At 41.5% G+C, this 17,840-nt stretch overlaps 3 protein-coding genes across 5 annotated transcripts, besides 2 other annotated features; all 3 read right to left on the reverse strand.

Moving 5' to 3' along the window:
- Positions 1-80: 80 nt before the first annotated feature.
- CG14657 (uncharacterized protein) lies at positions 81-3,533 on the reverse strand. Of its 3 annotated transcripts, NM_001275340.1 has the most exons (4): positions 2,434-3,533; positions 2,160-2,367; positions 1,895-2,011; positions 376-1,838 (listed from the first exon to the last, which is right to left on the reverse strand). In NM_001275340.1, exons 1-2 carry the CDS (start codon positions 3,018-3,020, stop codon positions 2,364-2,366), a joined length of 591 nt encoding a protein of 196 aa, NP_001262269.1. In that variant the 5' UTR covers positions 3,021-3,533; the 3' UTR covers positions 376-1,838; positions 1,895-2,011; positions 2,160-2,363. The 3 variants fall into 3 exon arrangements, with proteins under 3 accessions (NP_001262268.1, NP_001262269.1, NP_649501.1); NM_001275339.1 differs by lacking the exon at positions 2,160-2,367 and having other exon boundaries at positions 81-1,838; NM_141244.3 differs by lacking the exon at positions 2,160-2,367 and having other exon boundaries at positions 642-1,838.
- An 8,478-nt stretch (positions 3,534-12,011) lies between these two features.
- CG14658 (uncharacterized protein) lies at positions 12,012-12,614 on the reverse strand. Its single transcript, NM_141245.2, has one exon. The coding sequence runs from the start codon at positions 12,564-12,566 to the stop codon at positions 12,165-12,167; it is 402 nt and encodes a 133-aa protein (NP_649502.1). The 5' UTR covers positions 12,567-12,614; the 3' UTR covers positions 12,012-12,164.
- A 335-nt stretch (positions 12,615-12,949) lies between these two features.
- CG14659 (uncharacterized protein) lies at positions 12,950-13,398 on the reverse strand. The gene has a single exon (NM_141246.2). The coding sequence runs from the start codon at positions 13,362-13,364 to the stop codon at positions 13,071-13,073; it is 294 nt and encodes a 97-aa protein (NP_649503.1). The 5' UTR covers positions 13,365-13,398; the 3' UTR covers positions 12,950-13,070.
- A 214-nt stretch (positions 13,399-13,612) lies between these two features.
- Positions 13,613-13,763: a mobile genetic element.
- Positions 13,764-13,978: 215 nt separating this feature from the next.
- Positions 13,979-15,112: a mobile genetic element.
- Positions 15,113-17,840: the final 2,728 nt, after the last annotated feature.

Below are 17,840 nucleotides of genomic sequence, written 5' to 3' on the forward strand. Positions count from 1 at the left end.
TGGAAATTTACGGATTTACATATATGTACATATGATAGCGCGGATGGCTCAGTTCCATAAAATCGTTATAACAATAAATTACCAATTTAAGTAATTTGTAGTTACTCGTAATTTTTATTGACGCATACAACTCGCTGTGTGTTTAAGTAATTTTGGTTTCGTTTGGAATCGCATGAAATTGTCCTTAGCTTAGGGCGCATTTTTAAACATTTTGGAGTTCCGCAAATTTAGATTTTCCAACTTCTACTTCCTATGATGATATAAGGGGCTTAATTGGGTAGAGTTTTTCGGTGTTGTCTGAGTCAAGCAGATAAATTTAAAGGGCTTCTGCTCGTCTTTTGGTTGGATTTATAAATAAGTTCATATCACAACACACAGTTGATTTGACCGGCATGTTTTATATATAAAGTTTTCTATATTTTTATGTTGCTGTTCATTGCTGTTCTTAAAGATAAGTTGTATGCTTAGATAAAGTTAGAATTACATGTATGTATTTATACTTGTATGTGTGAATTGATTACGTTGTATCTGCGCCATACATATAATGTAACAAACTTAATTAAAGTAGGAAAAATAAATGTAGTTGTGGCGTTTTTTCATCCTGTCCACTGTTCTATCCATACATCCTTACTAACCTGCCTCAAAGGCAAGCACATAAACTAAACGAACCGAAAACGTTGAACTTTGTACATTCATTGAAAGAATAGGATCAAAACTAGCATATCAATACGTTTACAAACAGTGACATCAGGAATGACTTAAATGAACTAGTTTCTTTATACATTTAATACTTTTTGCTCAATGAGGGTTAAATTTCTTTTGCATATATCATTTTGTATCATATTTTATTCGTAGCGGATGCTTTTTGTTATATCAGTCTTGAAGACCAAGCCAGAATTCTGTAATATGTGTACCCAAAAAAATTATGGTTGCTTTTTTAAACTTAAGTAGTCATATTATGTCCCGAATAATACGAAACGAGTTGAACACTACGTGTACTTTACATGATTACTGGCTTATCTTACATTTCCACCTACTTCAACGGAAATATGTATTACGTACACAAAAACAGTAACTAGAACCCAAAGACTCAGAACTTAGCGAATCTCTTACGCGACTCTTTCCTAGTGTTGTTTTGTTCTAGCTTTTCTAGCTTTTGCCATATGGGCTTACGTTCCAATGAGCGAGTATTGAAGTTTTTTAGACCTTAGGTGCTTGCGGAGATCTGCTGACGAGCCCGCTGACGTGTCATTGGCGGGGAAGGACGCGCAGACAAGGCTGCGGAACCACGACTGCGCTTGGCGACTTTTTCATTAGCAGCAATGCGCTTGGTTGCGGCTTTTCTAATTGAATCTGCTGAAGTGGTGGATGTCGCTGTGAGAACAGTGTCATTCTGCACAGAGGCTACACGACTACGTTTTGCAGCTTCACTTCTAGAGGTTGATTTGCGCTTGGTCGGAGCTTTTATTGCTACTGGAGATTTGATTGGTTCCGCTGGCGTAGGAGCCGTAATCGATTCTCCTCGACTGCGCTTGGATCCTCCGCGTGCTGCCGTCGCTTTGCGCACGGCAGGAGCTTTGTCTTCAGTTCCAGCATCTGCTGAAGTTGTTAATTCCGTATCCAGGGCCTTGCGTCGTCTTTTGGCCGTGAGCATGGGAGCGCGACGACGACGCTTTGGCTTGGTTATGGCCTGGGCAGAGCCTGAGGTGTGTGTGTTGAGAGAGCGGGATCTGCTCCCGCTGTTAGTGGTGGTGGTTGCGTTAATGGCGGTGTTGGTGGTTTCTATATAGGGCATCGGAACGAAGGCCGAGTCCGAAATTGTTGGCAATGTCAAGTTGCTAAGCGAAGAAAGCAGTCATTAGACATAAATTTGAATGTTAAACTGGACACTTACCTGGGCTTTGGCTTGCGGACCGTCCCATCTTCGTCGTTGTCCTCATCATCTTCGCTGTCTGGATTTCCAGCGGGGACAAATTTTGGTTTCTTCACTTCAAATCCGCGGAACTTGTGGCTATCAACGATAGAACAAATATAAGTAAATTGTTTTGATTAATGCTTTGTTTTCGGTCATTTTTGATCCGCTCTTTTATAAGATTCGGCTCGATCTCGGTATGGCAAAATAAGTTTAAATCTCAAAAAGTAATTTTAAAAATACGAACGTATTAGGATCACACGCGGTAATAGTGCCATCTTTTATGGCTGGAATCTTACACCAGTTGGATAAGCCAAATAAATCAAGAGGATAAACATGCAAATGGCAACTAAGACAATCCAAAGTTCTCCAAGAACCCATGTATTTTATAAACATCATATCATGTAGCGAAATTGGATTACTGTTATCAAGTTTTCTACTAGAAATCTTCTTAGCTGTTAGAAAAAGCAAAGTATGAGTTTCTCAAATGGAATCGGTTTTGAATACCGGAGAGTACTCACATTTTTATTGGCGTTATGGGCATGGGCCGAATGGGCTTAAAGAGGCACAGGTCCATAAGCAGGCTGTCGGTGCTGGGATTCCGTTTGCGAGCGGCGGCAGATCGATGGAGTGCCGTGGGAGCCACAGTGTAGGTGCGCAGAAAGGCGGCTGTTGGCACTTGACTGGGCAAAGGAATCACCTGTGACGAGGCCACCTGGCTAGTCAGTGCATAGTGGTGACTTCTCGAGCTGCCGGCGATAGATGAGGTCATGCTGCCAATGCTGCTGCAGCCCATCAGCCCGCCAGCGCCGCTTAGTTTTCGCTTTAGGCTGTGGTCCACGATCTTGGGCGCAGGAGCTGTAGCTGGGGCCACAGGCGTTGGAGCGGACATGACCAGGGCCTTATGAACGGTGTCCTTAATGAACTCGGTGCCTCGATGCAGGCGCACAGACAGGGTCTTCATCAGGGCACTAGCGGCACTAGGACGCGACGAGGACGCCGTGGGCGTACCCACTCCGCCGGAGCCCACGTTGCTGGATCCGGATCCGGCATTGTTGGACAGTTTTCCGGCGTCGTAAGCCGGTGGACCGGCTGCGGCCAGCAGCATTACGGAATCGGAAACGGGATGTGGCCGTATTACTGCCCCGCTAGCCTAGAGTCCCTCAACTTCTCCGGTCGGATGCACTGCCTCCAGCACCGGGAAGAGGTGATGGCTCATCAGCGATCGCACCTCACATCTACGCACTCTTCGCGGCCGGGTTTCCAGCCGAAGTCTTGAGCACAAACTAGATTTCTTTTTGTTTTCCCCGTCGCCACAACACTCGTCGTACTACTACTACACGCACTCGCCCACTACTACAACCACGCTCACAAGCGCCCGCACTCTCGCACACACACACACACACTATAGTAGCTCCATTGTGTGCCGGTGGAACGAACGACTCGATTTTGTCCTGGCAGGGTTAGCTTTGGCCTACTGGCCTCTTCTCTTATCCGCTTGTGTATCAGTTCGCGGATCTGTGATTTTGCAGGACGGGCGGCAGTGGATTATCGCGAATTTGTTGTACGATTCGATATTACGCTTTTTTCATTCACAAGCAGCTGTGGCCAATCGATGTTTCGATACGTGGTGCCAGTCGGGTATCGATAAGCGGGCCTGTATTTTTAGAGTTACCAGAGTATGTTAGGAAAATAACGAAATTAACGACTACCGATATCTTATGCGACTGATGTGTGCTTTCGATTATTTTTATTAAAGCTTTTGTCCGCCATATTTGAATTTAAAAAATAGAGGGAAAGCTTGCAATTAAAATGTTTGACTGAAGCAGTCTGTTCCATTTTTCAATAATGCCTTATTTATTCGACGTTTTTTTTCCAATACACTTGAAAGATATCGGACAGTTTTGCATTTTGGTATTTTAAACAAGATTACAACAGAGCGAACTTTTTATGAGCGGAGTTACTAGAATTTAAATCCTGCAAGCATCGTTTTTCCGGAATAAAAATAAATGTTTTCTAAGAAAGTTATTCGGCATAACATAATTGGTAAGCCCAATTGATTCTTTTCTATTGTTTTTGGTAATAGTGTAAAAAGGTAGTTATCAGAGTGTGTAATTGCTTCTTGAAATGCCTCTGAAAGTGTTCCAATAGAAGTATTCCGGAACACGACGTTTACCAAAACGCATCAGTAAGCGTACTCCAGGAATGTTTCCGGTTGGGTTGAAGCGCTCTCCAGGATAACATGAAACAGGTTGACTTAGAAATTCATATTTCATATGTTTTGGTTATATCTGAAAACCACTAAATAATAAAACCATAAATAATATCCGTTAAAATGATTTTATTGTTTTTGTAATAAACCAGAACAATATCAAATATCAAAGCTACCGCTCGGAGAAAGGCATACATATGTCAAGATAAGCGTAAACCTAAGTAAATAATAATATTGCGGAAAACAAAATCATTAAATATTATAGCTGAAGCTCAGAGAAAGGAAACATCGAACTAACTTGATTAGCACAACTTATGAGAAGTAAAGCCGCTTTAATCGCTGCGGCAGTTAAATCCTGTAGTTAAATTGAAATTAAATAGCCGAATTGCTTTTTTGCTACTGTGCGTCATTTGCGGTGGCAATCGAAGATAAGAGCATCGCCGTATCGGGTTTATGACAGCGAAGTAATAGCCGCGGCGCATGCGGCGCTGAGTTTGCACTTTTCTGTCGTAGGAAACGAACAAATTAAACATTTTTATTAAAAGCTGATAAAAACTATTCCATGTCGGACAAATGCCATTAATTCGTGTATTATTTGAATTCTTCGATTTTTAATGAAACTACTTGTTAATTAAATGACTTATTTTAAGCTCATTTTAATTTTTGCTTTTGAGCTCCCAGGATATTTGACTTTAATTAATAGTTTTTTTAGTCCGAATAATTATTTTCAGTGCGGTTAAAGGAAGGCACGCTTCTGTGGTCGCCACCTCCTGCGGACTGGATGCGATGCTCTCCAGTTGCCACTGCTGCTGTGACAGAAGTGGTTTTTGGCATGTCAAATGCCAGTTGGTGCCCACTTCCTCCTCGCTGCGTTCTTTCGCTTAAAAACATTTCAAGAATAGTGTTTTACAGCTCATTATGAAGCAGAAGGTGAAGGAAGAGGTGATGCACGTTGATAGCGAAATAATTTGATTATCCCTTACTGGATTGTGATTTACTGATTTATAAAATACTTTTAATAATTAAATACAATTGTATGAACATAACTATGTTGGTAGAATTTCTCTTTGGATGATTTTTATAAGTAATGAAATATTTACGATATGCTGCTGTAATTGAGTAATAATTGTAATTTTCGCCAGCAAGTATAAAAGTTTGCGACCCTGCTGGAACTGCGCACAGTGCACCAAATGAATGAGGGTATTCAGATCTTCGGCTGTGTAACCCGAGGCCTCCTCTTGTATGTGCTGGCTGTTTGCTGCCTGCCAGCTTCGAGCCAGGTCCTTGCCGCAATGACTCGGCTGGAGGTCACCTCGTCGTCGGCGTTGTCGAGAACGATCGCCCCCCATTGCGCCTCACCATGCGCCCGAACCACGCGCTTTTGGACTTCTGCGCAGCCGCAGCCAGGCTTTTAGAGCAAACAAAGGCCATGAGCAGAGCGGCATTCGGTGCTCTGGATTCGCGATGTGGCAGGCGTCGCACTCGGGGCTCAACGCTATAATTTTCCAATATGCAGATGTGATGGTGCCACAAAATGGCGCTGCAAGCCGCTGATTAGAGAGAGGGAGAGGCAGAGTGGAGTGGAGTGGCGTGGCGTGCCACCGCCATTGACAATTATGCAATTTTGCAGCACGACTAAGCAAATTATTTTTACTAAATTGAATTTTAACTCGTGCTGGGCGCACTTCTCGAAAATCGAACCGCACTGCGAAAACCACCGGATCCGCCCAAAAACACCACACACAATCCGGTGACTCCAAGTGGGCCTGTGGATTGACGTGCGGCAGGACGATCGAAAGCTCTGGAGATGAGGCCGCGTCCTTGGAGAAGCACAGCTGCCACCAAGAGGGGTTCCATGTGGAGAGCGAATGGAAGGACACAAAAGTTGGGCACACAATCAAGTCAGGCTTCTTCGGAACTAATTGATTGATCGGAAGTCATTGCAACGACAACAGCCGAAGCTTTGTGTTTAACTTCGTATTCAGTTCAATTCAATGGGTTCTGGTAATTAGAGTTACGAGGAGTTTGGGTAGCCCTTCTATCTTGAAGTCCGCCGATGCGATTCCACACTACATATGTACATACATACATAAGCCTCATGGCGAAAGCCACCAAGTCAGACGTATCATAAAATTTGTCAATTAAATATTTGTTTCATATTTTGAAAATTCAATTTCTTTGCTCAAAATATATAAATATATATAATACATATATATATAAGTTGACGAAATGAAATCTTCGAAATATTAAATAATAAAGACTAGGAAATTTTGGGGAGGCGAATCGTGAGCAAAATATATACCCCACCCTATGTGGCGCCTGCGTGCAATCTGAAAACCATACCTTTCACATCATTTAGTTTTTTTATGTTAGTTGATTTGAGATTTGCTATCCAAAATTTCCCTTTCTACTAACCGCTTAAACTCGGCTAAACTCAATGCTTTCTTGGTATTTCTCCGTGTATCGAAGGTCCTGGAGAAAGGTTTGTACCAGGTTTTAAAAGTGCCGGCACATTTGAAGCTTAGGATTTCCGATTCACGCTTCACTATACTATACATATAAGCTCCTTTTTGGCGAAATGTATTGCAGAATCTATTTTATTATCGTATTTTATACAATTTACGCATCTACGGAAGGAATCTCATGTCTGTCCATAATGAAGCTCATTTCGGCAGTGACGAGAATTTACGATCTCGGCACGCTGGTGTTTATAATCAAGGCGATCCGATAAGATAAATGATTATTGAAATGCGCAACGCAAATGAATCGAGCGGTAAACCAAAATCGAAATTTGTAAGCAACGAATTCCACGCATTGTTTTCAACAATTTGTTCAATTGCCGATTCCCCGGCTGTCTCTCGAGAAAAATTGAAAATCGATTTAGCTGCTCGGAAAATACGTATGTACATGCCAGATTGTTGCTGGCGATTCCAAATCATTTCAATTACATTTAATTTGGCCTCAACATATTTTCCACAGGTGTGAAGAGGTTTTTCGGTAATGAAAAGACCATAAATCATTTCACAAATGAAGTTGAACTCGATGTTTTTGTGGCCCTTCGCTTTTTGTTTCCCCCCCTTTTATTGTTGTAAAGTGTAACATTGATTAAGCATTATTAGCGTTTATTGTTGTTGCGGCTCACTCGATTCTGAGGCACACTATGCTGCGCAGCCCTTTGTATTTGGTTCTTCTTTCTATCTTCTCCCCGATGTTTTTGTTATTCCCTCTCTCCCATTATGGACGTTGTTTTGTGGCGGCCCAGTGGGACACTTTCCATCATCAACACTCTGCCGGCTGATGGCTGATGGGTGATGGAACGTTTCGCCTTCCAGCTTCGGCATCAGCCCCCAAAGGGGATTCTCCACTCGAGCGCTTTTCGCGGTGAGGGGGGCGGAGGAGGGAGAAATGGGGCAGGGACGGGACGGGACAATCCAGGGAAAAGACGCTATGGGGGCGATCGTATTGATATATGTTGGTGCTCGGAGTAAATCAAAATTGATTTGCCGAGCTAGACGCTTTGGGTAATGAAGTTTTTAATGAACTGGCTTGGGCAGTCGAGAATTTGTAGGGTCCCAATGGACAACAGATGAAAATGGAGGCACTTCGATCCTCTCCACTACTTTTTTTAAAAAACATGCAGAGATATTATGGAACATAAATCCTAAATAGCGGGCATGCTTTTCATAATTTGACACTAGTTCGCCATGTCAAGTAAGTGATTAAAAACATATTAGATTGAATTTGATATATTATATAGACAGGATTATTAAATTATGTGTCGGAAATGGTAATTCATCAAAAAACTGCTTTTATCCAATAAATATAATAATATATGAGATAATCTCAATTTTAATCGACAGATGGCTTTAATTATATCATTCCGCGGGTATATTGATTTTAGTCAGAAGATTGCTTATAAAAAGTATATATATTCTTGATCAGTATCATCGGCCGAGTCGATATTGCAATGTCCGTCTAAGCAAACTAGTCTTTTACTTTTAAAGCAACTCGAATGCATATGTCCAGAAAGAATTCTTTCTAATACTGAAAGTATATAAGTGAAATCGGATCTGGTGACCATATTATATAGGAAAAAAATTACAATACATAATTTTGGCATTAAACTGATCGAAATCGGGTGACTGCATCGTATAGCTGGCATTAGAATATGTCATTATTATTCATAGGCATAATATAAAGAAATCATAGTTTCTATCTTGTTATCCCTAAATGGCTCTTATTCAGCTTAAAGATATAATTACTGAAAGGGATATTCCTTAAATTTTTCTTAGAAAACAGAAGGCAAGTAAAAACTTAGGGGAAAGGGCCAGAAACACTTCGAAAGCGAACTACTTACCTATACACCTTACCAATTACACAAGTAATCTAAACCGAGACCCAGTTGAGGAAGCCACTGGCAAGTCCACAAACACGGAACCGAAACGGAAATTTCAAGGGGAGTCTGGTCCAAAAACAAAACCGGCCAGAACGGCATGAAATGCGAGGGGCAAGGAGGTGCTGCAGAGGGGCGGCGGCCATTACTTGGGCTCCTGCCTTGGCCAATAAAATGAGCTAAGAAATGGGCACAGCTGTGGGATTGTGGGACTGTCCCTGAACGAGTCGCAATCGCGGTTTGGGGCGCCTCCGAAAAGTCCACTACAAAGGCTAAAAAAGTTGGGGTCGAAATTGATTTTGCGGTAGCCCAGGCAATAAATGCCAAAATGCGAGATGGCCAATAGAAGAGGGCATGGGAAAGGCGAGGAAGTGGTTTGTGCACAGAGAGATGATATTTATTAGTTTTAATATCACTTTTTGTAATAGGTTTGTAGTAGGTTTTCTTTCCAAGCCTTATACATTGAAGAGCAGAGCTATCAAGTATAGGTATCGAAATAAATTAAAACCATCTTTTATCGAAAGGATTCTGTTGCCCAACTTATTTCACACACTTTTCGCTCAGTGTTGCAATGCAATTGCATTGCGGCCTTGCGCAGTGCACAAAAGGTTTGACAAAGTGAGAAATATGCATGGCAAACAAGGAGCACCAGCTTGCCACCACCCCTCCGGACCCTGCGCGTCCTGCCCGACCACTCCCCTTTCGTCCCTTCAACTGCAACGAGGAAATATGATGACATATCGCGTCATAGTTCAAACGGCGGGGACTCCACTGATCAATTTTGTACGCAGCACGGCGCCATCTTTTTGGCCCTTGCAAGGGAGCAGGACCTTCCTTTTTTCGAGGATTTACTGTGCATTGCGATGCGGGGTGTGGCGGGGCTGGGTGAAACGAAAAGGGATGAGGAGGGGGGGGGGGGTTCTTGGTCTGGTCAGTGGCGCACAGAGTATTCGGTTTTTCGGTTGCTTTTGCTTCGTTTCGAGTGAGCCAAATCGCAGGCCATAATTTTTTATTATGCCGGGCGCAGGGAAAACGAGAGGGCCAAGACGTCGGCTGGTGGCTTCCGTTGGTGGAGTTGGCTCTCGGCCCGGAGTAGCCATAAAAATAATTAATTGGCTTTTATGTGGCAGGAGCCGTTGAAATTTCGCTTGTTTTCCAACTCTTTCCGCTCCCTTTACCCTGCCAGTGCAATTTCTGAATTGCATTTGCCTGTTTAATTAGCCGTATTAATTATCTCCATAATCAGCATCTGTTCTGTGGTCACACACACACACACACTCACACGCGGGCAAAGCTCATTTCCGCTTCAGCCGACGGCCATTTTGTTTTTATCCGTGGCTGTTTTGACGTTGTAATTAGTTTTTGCGGTTTTCCATTGGCCATTCGACCGCAAATGCAATTGTTATTTCGTTTGCGTTCTTCCTGCAAAATTAGAGTAAAACTTTATTTCATTTCTATTTCTCAGCCGGGAGATGATAGTCAGTTATGCATGTAGCTCATGTCGATTATAATCCTATTGGGTTCCATATGTTCCAATGCTATTTGATGAAATTTGAAGTACATCCTTATCGAAATTGGTAATACGTTTTTATGTGACATTCTGTTTCTATGTCACATAACAAAAACGACACTAATCATCTGGAAGTGAATTTGATGTCAGTTCGTTTGCAGCATCCGGTTTCTTACCAGTAGACAAGTATTAATAGACTTAAGTTTTAAAAGGTATTTATTTTTTAACAGCTAGAAAAAAAGCCGTAAATTCCTTCAGTTTTGCCTTGCCTTTGGCGTGGAAAACACACAACTCACTTGATTAGCCAACGAACTTTTGCTCTTGCCCATTTGCACATGATTTCCATTATATTTTTCCCATTCCAAATCATGCCACTTACTTAATGTTGTACCATACATTTCCCAGCCCTTTCTTTCAGCTAGCTTCATTCTACTCCGTATGAAACCATCATCATGAACATTATTCTATTCCATTAATTTATGCGCAGAAAACTGCAGCACAGTATGAAGCATTTTTCTCGGTTCTTGCTGCTTGAAAATGTAGAGAAATTGAACAAAAATGTTGAAAACACACGAGGCAAATGTCGAATCGATGCGGGAAGGAAGAGGAAACTCGAGCAAAATTAATGGGGTATAATCAACGAAGAAAATATATGGTTATTAAACAGAGAGCGATCCATAAGTAACCGAATAATTGGATAATTAAATTTTATTCATTTTACTATTGTAGAAAGTTACTGGAGAAATTCACCGACACTATGGTAAATGGCACATGAGAGAAAGTGGTGTATTGATAAAAGTGCAGTATTTCGTTCTTCAATAACTTCGCACCGATAAATAAATAACGCGTCCTCAACGATATTGATTTGAGCATTTTCTATATGAAAATCTGGCCTAGATCGACTCTCGGCATACTTAGATCGAGATCAAACTATTGTCAGGTTGCAAATGTCTATCGATAATTTTTTCCGATTCTCAGGAAAGGCGTCCCAGTTTCCTAGACTTTTTAGACGTAAGAAAAAAGGTGCGTGTCCCGAAAATAAAATCAACACTGACACTTTTCGGTGATCGCAAAGTTTACAAACTGTAAAAGTTAGCTTGGCAAAAAAAAGTCCGATAGGTTAAACAAAGGCGAACTTAAATGCGCAATTCACTGTGGGCAAAGGAAACACCCCTTAAAAATTCGTTTATTTTCGCATTATTTCGCGTTTTTCGCGCCAAAAGGGAAACACAAAGGATTTGACTAAAAAGCGACCAAGAACACACAATAAGGTTGATCTCCAAAGCCAGATTTTCGCGCAATTAGGCGCAATGAGCCGGAAATGCAAATAAAGAGTATGTACAACTGCACACAAATATATCCACGGGCCTTGGGTCGGGCAAGGCCAATTGTTCACTTATCCATCCCCTGATGACGATTACGGAAAACTTTAGCGACGGAGATGATGACGATAATGACGATGATGACGGCTCTCATATAGTATGTATGATCCATTGTTCTACGGGGCTGACATTTCCCCGGGGGAAGTCCAATCAAAAGCTGAAATGGCTGAGGCGAAGGTTTCTGGGATGCTGCGCTTTTGTTTTTTCGGAGCCTACGTCGCGACTTCGTCCTGCAAGCGCAAGGACAACAGGATAACAAAAAACACTATACAATAAAGGCCTACTGACATAGCCGAAAATCGATTCTAAGAACGAATGCGGTTTGGTATCGCAGTTGATTGCGCACCAATGGAATCAAATGTTGTTTTTTATTTTTAACAGCTTTGTACTTTTATAGGGGTCAAAATCACTTTTTGCCTGTAATTGAACCGAAGAACGATACGAACTTGTATTGTATATTGTATATAAGGATGTAATGTATTTCCTTACCCATACTTGATCATATGTACTTTCAGATCAACTTGAGATGTACCAAAACCTATTCAGCATATAATGGCAATATTGGTAATGGCAAATCACCCCACATCAAACCAAAAAGAATTAAGCATTCTAACCGTGTTTATTGGCGCATCATCATAGGGAGTTCTTTGTACAACGATTGCAATGTTGTACTCGTACATATACAGTTGTTTGGCTTAGCAATTTTGACAGAGTTTACCCTTCGATTGGCATGTTGGACATTTTGAGTGTGTGTTTTACTGGTTTTTGGGCTGGCTCTCCAATAGCTTGCGGTTCTGCTCCTCACGCCTCCGCTTGGCCATCTCGAAGGCCGTTATCTGTTTCCGGGCACGAGGTCCGGCCTTGCTCCGGAATCGCTGTTGGCGCACATAGAGGGGCCTGCGCTGGTTGAGCCACCAGCTGAAGTCCGCCGGGATCCTGCCGAACTTGCTGACCATGTTGCGGTGCCTCTGGATCTCCTCACGCCTCTCCAGCCACTTCCTCCCGTACTCCCAGCCGAGCAGCCAACCCATCACCGGCCTTTCCTCGCACAGCTCCGGAATGGGATCTGGCCGATCTGCCGGCGGAAGGATCGCTGAACCGTGATCCCTAGCCGGAATCAGTGGCGAGCGGCTCCAGATCTTGATCTTTGAAATCATTATTGAGTGGAATTATATGCTTGTCGTGTCGGTGCTGTGTGATTTGATACGGAGTCTGTCTGGGACTGAGGCTTTGTGTCTGCTGGGTCAAGAGCTACTTGATTATGAAAAATTTTCCAATGTTCCAATACGGTTGTACAAACAATTGTACATTCAAATTTTAACTTAGTCAATTAGTTACTTTAATGAAAGGTAATTAAAGGACTTCACCGCTTTCTATGGAATTTTCCGATTTAGATTAGATTTATCATTAGCACAACAAAACCCATCAGCAGCTTTCGCTTTACTCCAACAGATGTCGCACCATGCAGATATAGCATTAAATTAATTGATTACCTATTATTATTATTACGTTTAAAATCTATACATTACATACTATTTTTGTATTATCTTTATTCATTTAGATACACATTTTATAAAAAAGCCAGAACGTGAAGACAATTAACAATTTTTACAAAATTTCATATTCAAAAACTGGACAACTTAATGAACACAAATAAAACGTCAAGATCTGATCAGCTGTTGCTTAGTCTTTATGGCCCTCCGCTTCTCAAGCCAACTGGTATAGTTGGGTGGAATGAAGTTGGCCTCCTTCTTTATCTTCAACTTGGTCTCCATCCTGTGTATATCACGCTCCTCCATCCACTGGCGACCGTAGTGCCAGGATAGAAGCAGTGCCATTTGGGGCTCCTCCTGCTCGTACGTCGGTGTGAATGACTGGTGCCAGATACTTACTTTCGCCCTCTCGTTTTTTGGGCGGAAAGCCTTTGCCGGCTCCCAATATTTCTTTTCCGACATTTTCTTGATTTTTTTTGTTGCTGTCTGTCTTGCTTAGAAAATATAGCATTTCTACATAATAACATCAATCAGATTTCGAAGAAACCGATTAAAGGTGAAGGAAATATCAAGTATGGAATGATTTACATTACCAAAAAGCTCAATTTCAGCGCGTTTTGACTCTTTTGGAAATCTTTCTTTGAAAATTTCTATCGATCGAAAATTCTATCGAAAAAACTTGTTGCCAGCCCACTCTAACGCCCTCAAATACAACAATTTGAACAATTCTATTTCTCATTTTATTCACCAAAATCTATTGATATCCTAGAAAAAGTATGAAATTTCGCGATCGCATTTTCACTAGCTGAGTAACGGGTATATGATAATCGGGCAAGTCGACTATAGCATTCTCTCTTTTTGTGGTATACTATATATATATGTACTATGGAATATATATTTTTGCGGATAGCTTTAAAATTGATAGGCTAGTTTGCGTAGAATAGAACGGACAGACATACGGGCATTGTTATATCAAAGAATCTATTAATACTCATTAAATATATGTATTTGCAAGATTATAAAAACATGAAATTAGATATATATTTTTTTCTTAATTTTCGTACCCCTGGTGTACATACAGTTGCGGTAACAATAATGGCACCATAAGCACATTTCGTGTTTGTCTCAACGTTTCTCTATTTTCTGACATTTTTTCATACTTTTACTCACTAAACTTAAATACTACAATGATTTTCAATCGAAATAAAAAAATTAATAACAGATGTAATGGATATTTTAAAAATAATTGGTAAAACAAAAAAAAAGTTCAAATTTAGGCGGTAACAAAAATAGCACTGTTTCTCGTAGTTTGCTAAAACTAACCAAAAAAAAATAAAAAAATAATTCAACAAATGAATTATATCTTAAGAACTATGTTTAAAGAATCTTAATATTTGGTTGCGTGACCTTTGTTGGCAATGACAGCCGCGCATCGTCCTGGCATGGAGTCCACCAAGTCCTGGCATCGTTATTGAGTAGTTTTGCTCCATGGATCCTTGACCAGACCCCAAAGATCATCGTTATTATTGGGTTTGGCTTCAGAGACCTTTTTTTCACGTCCGCCCAAAGGTTTTCGATTGGATTCAAGTCGGGTGACTGAGCAGGCCAGTTCATTCCTCGGATCGATTTCTGCTCTAACCACTTTCGAGCGTTCTTCCTCGTGTGTTTTGGGTCGTTATCCTGTTGAAATATTCAAACCAACGGCATTTCATCCTCGGCATATGACAGCATCACATTTTCCAGGATATCTGTGTAAATGTCCTGATCCATGATGCCTTGAATCTAATGGATCGGACCTACTCCATAGTACGAAAAGCACGCCCGTACCATTGTGTTTGATCCCCCGTACTTTACCGCCTTAAAGGTGAAGCGAGGATTATATTCAGTTCGTGGAGGACGCCGAACATAAGACCAAGACAACACAAACAACACAATTTTGGTCTCATCTGACCACAAAATGTTGCGCCACTTCTCCACAGGCCAGTCCTTGGGAATCTTGGCATATTCTATTCGCTTTGCCACATGCTTAACAGTCAAAAGCGGGACTTTTCTTGGGCTGCACGCATTAAGGTTGTTTTGTTTTTATTTTTTTTTTTTTTTTGTTTTATTATTCATGCAATCTGACTTTAAAAAATATAAACATTTAATAATTTTTTTTTGAAAATGAACTTTCCACCTGCAATAGTGCTATTATTTTAAACGCAGCTGTATAACTAATTGTGTCGTTTATTATAGATTTTTTAAGAAGTAATATAATTTGGTTGCATGTGATTATTGGAGTATTCCTTCGTTACGATGTGAAAACTACATATTTATGAAATTGCCAACTGCTAATTGAACAAAAACCCGACAAAAGTGCTGCTAATGGACAAAACACATATAACACAAATGGCACAGACAACGGACAACAAACCGCCCATCGACAAGGGTCGCAAATTGGGAGGAAATACAAACAGATGGAAATCTGTGTATAAAACCCAAGCAACCCGAAGTGGAGAAACTGGAAATGTGAAAAGCGCGGCATGCGGCCCAAGTCAGCGGGGGCGACCAATAGGTCAAGTACGAACTGCATTGGCTCGCTTTAGTTTTAGCGGCTCCGGAAGTGAAACAGTTTGATGGAGCCCTGACGTGGGCAGAACTACGCGTGCCAAAAGGTGCACAGAGGCCTTAGCGGAATTCGGAAGACAGCTGGTTTTCATTCACAATTCACAATTTACAATACGCAATTATGCAATAAAAGGTGGCGAACTTAAATGCAACCTGGTATTCTAAACATAATGCTGGGAAAACAATGACCATGGGCCAAATGGTGGTTAAAATTCACCACCTCTCCTTTTTTGGTAACAGGAAAGTGATGGCATTATTTATTGACAAAATTCAACGAAATCCATTATAAATATACATGTAAGTCACAAGCCCCCTATATGGCCTTTGGAAAATGCTATACTTACTTTGTTTGGCAGTCAAGTCGGTTGCTCACAGTACGAAATGAGCTGAGTTGGCAGCACTGATTGTAAGTCGCTTTCCCGCTCGCACGCCGCTCGGCTGTCTCCGTCCTTGTTTGGCATCCACCACTGCGCTCCTCCGCCCGCCTGCCTGTAGTCATTTCTCATCGCCACCGGGTTGTTTCCTTGTAATTTGTCACCGCTGGAGCCCATTTCTGCGGCGTAATTTGTTTGCAACTCATTTCGGGATTCATTTCCATGGCTGGGTTGTCTCTTTGTTTGCTTGCCTTTGTTTTGGTCAGCTGCCTTGGGCTCGGTGCATTTAATTAAAATTATTATTGCTTGTAATTGGGGAGCGAAGGTGGGTTATTCGTAGGGTCAAATAAGCAGACCGACTTGCATTACAACGTTTTACGGAATGAAGTGTCAATGTAATGCAACCGAGAAATTGAAAGCTATATTTTGGAGTAAGTTTGAGGCTATTTTTATCAACCTTTAAGGAATTGGTGATATGGCGATATTTGATAACAGTCCACAAAGTATTTTATAAGCCATAAAGGGCCCCCCTAAGTTTAAGCCATTAAGGGCAGGGGGTTCCTTCGATTAATCGATTTGGTTTCAACTCAAGAGAAGCCTGACCAGATAAAATTTATTGTCAGGGCAGAAAACCGATCACACTCAGTTTCTACGATCGCCCTAATATTTGGAAATCGACCAACGCTTCTTCTTTGTGGAAAGTACTTGTTGAAGTGCAACTCGGCCTGTGGCCATCTTGCACATAAGGAAACATTTTGAAATACTTTTAATTTCATTCACCTTCCCTCTTTCATTTTAGGCCCCCCACAACCAAAACTCTTTCAAAATATCTTTCCACTCACTTCATTACCAACTGAGGCATATCAATTTGGCCTATCCATACAAAGTAAGCCACTTCAGAAAACTAATTTTTGAGCATTAGAAAGGTCTGGGCCTACACATATGGATGTATATATGTACCTATATGAATGTAGTTCCACGGCGATTGTGATCCAGCATGACTTTGCTTTCAAAACATATTTGCAACGGCGAAAAGCCGACAACAATAGAGTAACACTCCCGTCATAAAGGAAAAGTATAAAAAATTCTCAAGTACACGCACTTTTGAACGCAATTACGTTGAACTTGGGCTCATGGCATGGGGTGGTGTGCAGGGTGCAGGGGGTATGGGCATAGGATTGTTGAAACGAACTTTACAATAATATTCGTGTGTAAGTCTTAACGATGGCAGCGAAGAAAATTTTTTTATTTGCCTTGGGGCGAAACTTGAATCGGATTTGCACTCTATTGACTTCTGCGCCGCTCCCCCTATTACTTATTCTGCACCGCGTAGTTGCACAATCCAGAATGACCCAGGTAGAAAAAGAAGATCCATTCAATTTCTCGCATAGGACCGCATACCCTGTAAAAACTGTTTTACTATATAAGTATTGTAAGTGTAATATGAATAGTACGAGTATAGATCCAATGAAATGGATATTTGGTGGAGTAAACCGAAAGTTATCGAAGATTCCATTATGAGTGCTCTAATAGCTCCACTATGATTTAAAATTACCAAAACCTATCAACCGAATGAAACAACAACAACGACGACAACTGGAATGCATCACCATCAACACATCGTCGCAGTTCACCACACTATCGCCATCTCGCTTTTCCATCGCCATTGGGGGTTCGGCATTGATACTGCGCCTATGCGTGCATCCCGCTTGCTCTCCCGTCCGCATTCGCACCCTAGAGCCCTCGCTGTCTCACTCCCTCTCCCTTTCCAACAACACATTCATCCTGAGACCCTTTGCGAGCGGATTTGGCTTTATTAGTTTGTCTAATTGCTTTTTGCAACAATTATTACGGCATTTTCGTTTTTGTCGCCGGTGTGTTGTTAGTTCTCGCAGCAGAAAAGTATCACAGATGTGTGAGCCCCGCGCTGACACCCCGCGGATTTGCTAGGCTTTGA

The sequence above is a fragment of the Drosophila melanogaster genome, chromosome 3R (assembly GCF_000001215.4).
Source record: "Drosophila melanogaster chromosome 3R".
Classification (NCBI taxonomy): Eukaryota; Metazoa; Arthropoda; class Insecta; order Diptera; family Drosophilidae; genus Drosophila; species Drosophila melanogaster.

What these genes read in the sequence shown, in the direction of transcription:
- CG14659 (NM_141246.2), bottom strand. Translation starts at nt 13,364, where the DNA reads ATGTCGGAAAAGAAATATTGGGAGCCGGCAAAGGCTTTCCGCCCAAAA.
- CG14657 (NM_001275339.1), bottom strand. Translation starts at nt 3,020, where the DNA reads ATGCTGCTGGCCGCAGCCGGTCCACCGGCTTACGACGCCGGAAAACTG. An exon ending in CCCATAACGCCAATAAAAAT is followed by an intron (nt 2,012 to 2,433) that starts GTGAGTACTCTC and finishes TATCGTTGATAG; the next exon opens with CCACAAGTTCCGCGGATTTG. An exon ending in GTCCGCAAGCCAAAGCCCAG is followed by an intron (nt 1,839 to 1,894) that starts GTAAGTGTCCAG and finishes TTCTTCGCTTAG; the next exon opens with CAACTTGACATTGCCAACAA.
- CG14658 (NM_141245.2), bottom strand. Translation starts at nt 12,566, where the DNA reads ATGATTTCAAAGATCAAGATCTGGAGCCGCTCGCCACTGATTCCGGCT.